Raw genomic sequence first — 10,036 nt, forward strand, 5'->3', positions numbered from 1 at the left:
CGATAAAATTTGGTCTGGGTTTAGTTTGAGCCTCTGGGGACAACATTTATTTATTTATTAGGCTACTTTCTGCTCCGGGAAAGTGTATAGCCTGGCTTTTGTAACGGAAAACTACATCCCAGAAAATTTTGAGAAATGTAAAAGAAGAGTTACATATTAATAAATATTTTATTCCAGGGCGGAGCGATGACATATTAAAAATATACAAAGACTGACTTGTACAGCAAATGTTAATTTAAATCTAAAAGCAATTAATTATACAAGCTAACATAAAGACCTTTATAAAGCGCCTGATGAATATCTCACGACACAGTCACAGAACGAACACTTAAGCTCGACCTCACTACGACAGGCAGAATTGTAGATGCACATGGAGTGAACTCATTCTCATTCAAGCAACCTCATTCACGCAAGTACATTATAAACAATATATAAGTCTATTGCGTGTGTATAGAGATATATTATCAATAAACATAATTATTTGTATTTTAAACTTTACTACTCATTGTCATATCTACAATGATTGAAGCTAAATACTTACTGTTTAGTTCAAACATATTTATTAATTATAATACTGCCTCAGTTGTGTAGTTGTAGACAGCCTCGGTGGCGTAGTTGTATTACATACGCGGAACGACTAGTCTAAGGTTTCGGTTCGAATCCCGGCTCAGGCGTTGGTGATATTTTATTTCTGCTTACTCTCAGCCCGAAGTCTGAGATTTGTGCCCGATGTGGCAATAGGCTCGCCCCCTGTCGCAGCATGGGATGGAACACCCTCGGCGATAAGTGTGTACACTTGTTGCACCTCTGCCTACACTTTCGGGGATAAAGGCATGATATGTTTATGTGTGAGTGTGTGTGTATAAAAACGTTTTGGAACAGGTTTTATGACTGATCGCGTGCTCTATGCCAACCTACCCTAAAAGCCATGAAAAGCATATTGAATAACCATTTAGGTCCGACGTGGAACACTGGAGCAAATAATTAAAGGAAAGAAATACATTTATTGCAGTACCTCACATTAAACATCATTTATAGATAAACAGAAATTATAATATCTAATCCCGCAGAACAATTGCATTATTACGTTGTTTATCAATTCAACCATCCAAATCGAGATGCCATTTTCGTTGTCACATAAGAGGATAAATCAAAGCTCACAATAACAATGCAATAATTACCTTTACAGAGGTTCGGTGCGGCGTGGGCCGATGTAATCTCACATTATGAAGCTATTAATTAGTTTGTCGCGAGACAATGCATATCAAGGCATCTCTGTTCACGAACAGGCGCCGAGACAAATGGTTTCGATTAATATAATCAACTAGTGTTGCCTCTACTGTTTCACAACTGCATGAAGTCTTATTGTGCTTAATGTATTGATTTAAATAATTCAATACTGACGGTAGTGGTTGTGTTAGCGCAGGCCGTGAATGGCGAGGTTTTCGGATCGATTTTCAGGTATAATGAGTGAAATACACTGCATCTTTATGACATTGTAATATAGATCTAGTGTCGTGGTAAGCTCTGTTGTTATTACACCATGAGACGAAAATCAGACGATAGAATATTAAATGAATTACTTAGCTAATTAAAAAATCTGTTAAGAGTTCATAATATGTGAATGTGTGACGTGGGTGACTATCAATGTCTTCGAGGTCTAAATCGCCTGAATGTAGTTTACACTAAGCTGTAATAAAGCAGCCGATGTGTTTTGCCCCAATACCCAAACATCAGGAGACTGAAATGTCTTTACCTTTGGTTAGAGTTATCATGGGCTAGAAAAAATAGGGAAATTGTTGAATAACTCCCTCCTTTTACAATTTATAGGCATTAAACATATCAGCCGCGTCATCTCTCGTTTGCATCACCTTTTTTTAGTTTCGCAGAGAAAAGGCCTTACTACCACCGCCCAAGCTTCTTGGGTAGTGACTGAGCGATTATTTCTGGTCACCGTGCCTTATGAGTCAGCGTTGAGCCGCCCTGACTTGATGTTAGCATCGATGACCGTCGGGCCGAGTCCTTAACCATATATACAACCCTATGCATACCAACTGTAACTCAGCGGTGGCCCACTTTGACGTCTTACTGGACGACTGCGGGCTTCTTCCGACGGAAGTATCTCCTCCCCGCGCCATGCCATGTAGTGCAGCCCGTCTCCTGCTCTGTCCTCTTTGGCATTGACGGCAGCATGAGGCCTATCTTCTATTCTACCTTCCATCCCAGGGACACCACAATGTGCTAAACATGCATAATGTGCACTAACGGCGGACAGCTCGCTGCCGTCCGCCCGCGACCCCCGATGGCCCGTGTTAGTCTAATTTTACGACAGGTAGGAAATGCCGTGGTGGAATTCTGCAAACGCCCCCAGTGCAAAGGACGGCTATTTGCATGGCCTAGTATTAAACTTGTTAAAATGATTTATTAATTAAGTCCGACCGTGTACAGGCATAAATAAACAAAATGGATCATCGGAAGTGACAGTTGATATCTTACTGACAATTAAATGATTAATCTAATCGTGTAATCGATGATTTTATAATTTCATAACGCATTATATACTGCAGCAGATAGTTTACACCACATGTTACATTCCGTTGCCCTTTAGAATACAATCTGCGACAATTATGATATTCTTACCATATAAGAACGCTGCAGGTAATTCTAGCACGCTGGTATATTGAACTTGACAAACCCTTGAACTAATTTATTACAAGACAATAAGGTAAATAACTACATAACACTTAGATTAATGTCGATGAAGATAAAATCAATGTGGCGTTAATTTTAACGTGAGTTCGCACGTTTTATAAACACAACAGTTATTAAAGACTACTCTTGCACTAATTTATTGCCGAATGTTTCATTCGGTTCAGTAGTAAATCTGAGTCTGTCGTGTTACGTTATGTGACTTGCCCGGGGCTGCAATTTCTGTTGCCTCTATCAGCTCAACTTCTATTATTACGAGAATGAAAAAAGCGCGACCAACGAAGGATACAATAATTGCATATCTGACCTTTATATCGGTACACGCGCTTAAAATGACGGTATGCATGTTATAAAGAAAAATCTAAATTTGTGAATCAAATTATAAAACAAATTACTTACGTTTGTCATGGAATGTTATTTAAACAATGCAATAAAAAATCTATATAAATATAGTATTAAGTACAAACTAATCCTTTATAACCGATAGTTTCAATCAAAAAGCAATAATCTGCGATCAATAGGAGCCACGCTGCCATCGCATTATCGGAAGTCAAAGCCGCGACCTTTGGGAACCCATTTATAAACGATATAATGAAGCTTCAGCGGTGATTAATGGCATCTGTTGCCAGATTGTGGACAGTTAATGACAAACTATTAGCTGCTGATTGATGTCACCCTCCGATATACATTTTTAGATGCAAATAAGTGGGTCAACGGATGGTAAATCATTGTAGGATCATTTTATTTATTTTTATTACTTCACGGAGCGGCTATAATCTAGTTGGTTGTGGAACGGACTGCCGAGACGAATGCCCTTAGGTTTAAATCCTAATAGCACACACCTTGTCGCAAACCCTAAATTTTACAGATTAGCGAATTAGTATTCATTAAAAGTATCATATATATTTATATCTTTACGTGCGCGTAACAAAAGCCACTATAACATTATTCTCCTTATATCGTGCTAGCATACATAGGTTAGTGCAAATTTATTTCATTGGCTTAGTGAAGGCAGTTTAAGCCGGACAGTGACCGCAGTGTGCCTAATTTATAAACGTGCACTCGCTCCGGTGACCTCCGACCTCCCCTTATAGTCACCCCCTAACCCATCATCTCTCTGTACATACGTACACTTCTGCCGCAGCAGGGTAATCATATCAATTCATGTCGTGGTAACGACTTAGGGACACACATGTTATAGAAAACCAATAAAGTATAAAGTAATATCATATTATTATAAAGTCACCTTAAATACATTCTAGCACTTACCGGTAAACTTGAACACTAACACACTAGGTACACAACACAATATCATACCACTAAACTTATTCACTGGCGACTGAGAACAGAAAGCAGCCAATATTATGTAGAAAATTCTCAGACAGTATTTATCTACCCACATCATTCGTAATAAAAGTAAAATTCTTCGTACCCACAATTTACATCCATTGAAATATTTCGCAGTATTCCGGGACACACCTCTTTTCTAAAATTAAGTAGGTATTTCTTTGTGAATTATCGCTTGTTTTAATCGTTAAGAAACCTGCATACCTGAGAAATTCTCTATAGGAATTTCGAGGGTGTGTGAAGTCTACCTATCTATCCGCAAAGTCAGTAAAGTAAAGTTTAAAGTCAGAAATTGCATAAAATGTCACCATAACTATACTTTGTAAGAAATGCGAGTCCATTTCGTTCTTAAACATAAAATTAAACAATTGAATTTGCCAGTGCTTTTATAATACTGTGCATAATATCTATAGTTGCTTTCAAAATCTCTTTTTTTCTAATTATTGTACTAACTTGTTATGAGAGCTATATTTAATTTCGTTTTACATATCTCCGATTTAAATATCGTCTAGTGATTAACATGAATAATATTTTATAATTTTACTGAACTTTTGAAAATTAATAAAGTAGTATAAAGTAAAACAAAGATAATATGTTCAAAGTAATGTACCATTTAGAATTATGTCACTGAGATCATATCAAACATATTATTATGCTTTTGAGCCAACTTTGTGTTATATACATTAAGTATTTTCCGTATTCTTTTTACAATTAAGCTATTATCTGTAAATATTTATTCGCACAATTTAAATGGTATAAAGAAAATTATTACGTATTTTAAGACTTAACTGAAATTTATAATACAATTAAAAAAATACAAGCATTATATTTTTACAATATTGTGTTATACTTACTTTGACGTTTTGAATTTATTATGATGTGGATATTGTTTCACTAATTTCATAATGAAAATACTACAAAAACGTTTAATTTCATACATTTCCTTCTAAAGTATAATACATCATTTTAATTTGCAACCAACGAGATGCACAATTTAATAAGGAATATATTGATAATGTAAAATTTCCAGAGACCTAAAATTTTGAGCAATTATTAGTAAATCTTTGCATATTGCGGCCTTCATAATATTTTTCCAGGTTGTAAGCGGTCATTACTACTATAGTTACCTGTTCATTTAGCTGAATATATAATTATGTTTTTTTATTATATAAATTAGGCATAGTTATTGGATGACGGGACGGTGCGATCTATTGCGTTGATATCGGAAAGCAATTTCTGGTGATTAACCTTTACAATTTAATCTTAAACAAATCTAGCTTAAAGATAATAACATGAATTTCAAAGTGTGTAGAATGTCTAGTATTTTGAGAATGATTATTATCGAAAATTTTACGGTGGAATTAATTATTGTCGGGACAGGTTTGGGGATGTAAAAATAAAATAAATACCTACAATACTTATTTAAAGTGTTATGGCGTTATTAAACATTAAAAGATAAAATATAATAAACTTCAAATAAAAGAATAAATACAAAATGTAATCATTTATTAAGATCACTGTGTACAAACTTATATATAGAGATGTAGAATGGCACTAGCAGGCGTGTGTGTGTCGTGTTCAGTACTTGTTGTAGTAGCGGCGGTGGAAGGGCGGCACGAACCTACCCGGCTGGTACGCGTACTGCGCGCGCGCAGCCTCCACCAGCGGGTTGTACTTCGCGTCGTGGTAGCTCCCTGGAATAAAAAATAATATGAATAAGATATGAAAGAAACGAATATGCTATCCACTGCCTCGATGGCGGAGCTGTATTTCATTCATAATACCATTCCCCGAATTCTGGGTCGGGTAAGAAATATTGTATTTTGCTTAATATAAGCCAAGAATCAGGATATTGTGCCCGGCATGGCACTTTCGCCCACTGTCATATCAATTGACAAAACATTTGTGGCGATAGTTGGGTGTACAAGAATACTTCCACATACCCCTTCAGGGATAAAGGCGTAATGTCTGTTTGTTTATATTTTTTTTAATATGCTATTATGGTCTGGATTATAAAATTATTGACGATCAGGTGACTGCGATGTGTTTCCATTTTTTGCAGGAGTCAAAAATTATTTATGTTTTAGGCCTATGACCCGCTAAACTAGTCCAATGTAACTTGATAAACAAATCAAGCTAGATCTGTTAGCCAATACGGAATCTAAATTCAGATAAAGATGGCCCATAAGCCTAACAGAAGCGTAGGTGTCATTAAACTTAATGTCATTCAAAATTTAAAAGTTTACCAAAACTGGACAAAATTACCGTTTATTATTATTTAATTGTAAACTTGAATGGTTTAAATGCTTGCCGCTGGTTATTAAACAACAACGACATGATCATCTTAAGGTCGGACAACAGCAAAATTCTCGTTACAATGTTTATTTTAACCAAAGAAAAAGCATAATATGGCAATACGAGTTTTATGAATGAATGGATGCTAAAGTTTCGGGAAGTAAACAGCCGGCACAATTACCTACAGCACGAAAGGCATCACTCGACACGCGTCCAATCGTATTTACTTCACTGTATTAAATTCAAGCGTAATGTCCTCACTGACCTTACTCCAGCTGCTCGTTAATAAAACTTTTATGTGTTTTATATTACAATATCACTGTGTTAGCAGAAGAGGCGTTGACCAGTTTGGATCTCACATGAAAATTTTGTATGCCAAGCAAATTGTGGAAACGTTGCCTAGCTTTTAAATAGAATTAAGATTTTGAAGATATTTTTTGCTGTGCATATACGTTGCTTTATTTCACGCTCAATTAACTACAACTATCATCATAAGATCAGTAAATCAAAATATTAGCGGATGTTCATCTTGCGATAACAAACCTACCCATTTGATAATCAGGCGATAATTTATCAAAGCTGAAATGTTGGTACATAGGATGATAAATTACCTCTTGGCAGAAAGCCAAAAGGTTACTGGTATGGATTATCGATAACTAGATTTACTGTTTTGAAAATTATATATTTCGCATCTTAAGGGGACACTAAAATATAGATACAGTGTTTGTTATAAAACGATTTCATTGCGTCATCCAAAATTAAAAATATACGAAAATCTATTTGATATAAAATCATGCTCTTTAAATCTCTTTCCACTATCGAATAACTATAAAGGTTGCGTGGCATACGCTATGACGTCATACCCATAACAATTTGGGAGTGCGAGGGAGATGGCGAAATAATTGTACTAAGTGCTTATTTTTGATATTTAAAATATTTATTGCTGTTTTCTTTCGGTTTTGGTGGTATTTTCTTATGTCGTTTGAGAATTTAAACAAATTGACATAGAAAACCACACTAAAAGGTGTAATATTCATTTTTATTCAACATTTAAGTGAAGAAAATGCACAACCGTAATTAATTTATATTGTAATTTACATCAAGTAGGGTGAAAGGCGCAAGCCCCATATTGAGTGGGCAAAATGCCTAAACTATGGACTATTGGCATATTTGTTTACACTTTCAAAAAGATTAACAAGAAGTAATATTGTACACACGCATGTTAGATACATGCGTAGTAAAAGCAGATTCAGACATCATCACCTCTTGCTCCAGTTGCGCGCTGTTTTAAAATTGGCCAAGATTAAGCATTATAAATGGTATCTGTGACAAGTGCTCGGAGCTGGGCACTCTTTATGCGTCAATTATCGAATAAATTATATTTGCATAATGTACAAAGCATTATGCGTGTATGATTAGTGGCCTAAATACCGAGAATCAAAGCGGTGGGCGCGCCCAAATTACCAGCCTTCACGACTGCGCCGCTCTTTGGTGGGCAGGAATGTTAGGTGTGTGAAATGGGACATGGGGATTGCAACATAAATGATTTGAACATTAGGGCACACATTATCTAGTATAATTAAGACTATCTGTGAATTTTTGTGACGCAGATACTTCGATATACAATATTATGCAACGGGTAATGGGCTAGGTAATTATTTTAGAAAATTATGTATCATGCGGAAATAATGTTACAATTTTACTAAATTACTATTAAGACACTAACTTATGCTTACGGCTTCCCGTGGGAAAGGCCTCTTGTGAAACATTTAACATTATAGTGTGGCAAAAAAAATATTAATTCAGTTCAGGACTAAGGATTACAGGCTATAAACATACTTTCAAATCATACTTCTTTATAACACTTGTAGATGGGTTCCTTGTTTCGCCACCATGTAAGTCTACGCAATTTGTAATAGGTTACCGCCTAGAACTGATTACAGCATGTTGTCTCCTGATTACAAACTCATATACTATCGATATTGCTTTAATGCGTTCATGGATTACACATCATCCCCGAGTAGCCGCCGCACCTGCCAGCGATTTAACACTAGATTCGATTTCCTTCTCAAAAAAACATTTTGTTTTTGACAGAAACTGAGTTCACTGTCTAATCATGAATATAAACTCGGCAAATTGAGTCAAACGCATATTTTTTTGCTTTAGGAATAAAATTATTCTATGAATTTATTTAATTTATGAAACACAATATACAAATCACGGACACACGAATCACCCCTTTATTCTCGAAGGGGTAGGCAGAGGTGGAACTAGGGAACCCATTTTGCATCACATATATTCCCTCACATAATGTGATAGGGGACCGAGCCTATCGTCATATCGGGCGCAAATACCAGACCCCGATCTGATACTGAGTAATAAAATCAAATATAACTGCACGACCCAAGATTCGAACCCGGGATCTCAGTACGGTAATTGCACGACTCTGAGATAATATACAAAGTGTATACAATAATATACTATATATTGTATCATGATATTATGAAAAGTTAATATCTAAATATACAACGCCTAATTTCGCTGCGATGACGTCATCACAGGGTAAATAGCATCATTACCGCCCTTTACATTCTGCGAGTTATTGTGCCTATTCATGATTCACTCGCAGTAAATAAAGATAACTCAAAGCTAATGTAGTAGTCTCTGTGTGAGCTACTCTTATTTGTATTCAAATCACATTTATTATTCGTCCGAATCATGAAACCAACACTGCTATTCACATTTACTCCTATAATTCATTCACTTAGCTCTTAGGTAATTGTTATCATTATTCCTTTTTGATTTTATCTTTGTGTGGAGCCAGCTACAGAAAGTTAATTTCAAACAAATGATTATTGAGATAATTTACGAAATGAGAACCGAACTCTTATTTACAATTCAAATTTTAACGACTAGAACATGTATCAACCTTACCGTCGTCGAATACGCCAGCGGCTTCATCCCTGGCGTTCTCGGCCAGCGACTTGGCGATGGCTTCAGGAAATGGGCGGCGGCGTGGGGAGGTGCGCTCCCTGTGGCTGGAACCCGTTGGCGTCGGCCGTGTAGCGCACCGCGTACACGAGACCATCATCGCCTGTGTACGAGAAACCGCCCTCCGACTGGATACCGTCCGCCTCTACTCCCGCCGCGTCCGCTTGGATACCTGCCGAAGGGAAGATATGGTGAGAATTTGCGTCAACAAGACACTTTTATTTTTATCAAATCAAGACAAACTGATTGCATTGTACCTGATGTAAGGTAAAGTGAAGCCCATATAAAATCTCCACCGACATGATATAAAAACATTTCCTAGCGGGCAGCAGTTATGCCGGCTTGACTTATAGCTTCTTTATGCTCCGCTTGAAGGACCCCAAGTTGTGGAAAGGACTTTTATGGTATTCTCGTGTGGGTTTCTTTTAATTGTAGTATTTTCGCACAAGGCTGTTAATGGGCGAGAATTGTTTTATGGTAAGTTATACCGCCCTTGACCACCCACAGCGATGGGAATTGTGGGCGCTGACTGCTATGGAATGGAGATATTTGTATATTTACTTGTGCCCTGGATGAATTGTGTTAAACTATGTACATAATACAATTTTCGTGATAATTTTTAAGTGCGTAGTAACAATATATCGAAGGTTTCATTCGAATACTGGTAAGAATAATTATTTATTGTAATAGTATA

General features: G+C 36.4%; 1 protein-coding gene across 1 annotated transcript; it reads right to left on the reverse strand.

Moving 5' to 3' along the window:
- Nucleotides 1-5,545: 5,545 nt before the first annotated feature.
- LOC119193099 (cuticle protein 3-like) lies at nucleotides 5,546-9,514 on the reverse strand (the record flags this gene model as incomplete). The annotated part of the gene is given in 3 exon segments (XM_037446763.1): nucleotides 5,546-5,750; nucleotides 9,286-9,352; nucleotides 9,354-9,514. Coding segments are annotated over 3 exon segments (344 nt in total), but the record flags the coding sequence as incomplete, so codon positions are not given.
- Between the last annotated feature and the right edge of the window lie 522 nt (nucleotides 9,515-10,036).

Source organism: Manduca sexta, unplaced genomic scaffold, assembly GCF_014839805.1.
Source record: "Manduca sexta isolate Smith_Timp_Sample1 unplaced genomic scaffold, JHU_Msex_v1.0 HiC_scaffold_3589, whole genome shotgun sequence".
Taxonomy (NCBI): Eukaryota; Metazoa; Arthropoda; class Insecta; order Lepidoptera; family Sphingidae; genus Manduca; species Manduca sexta.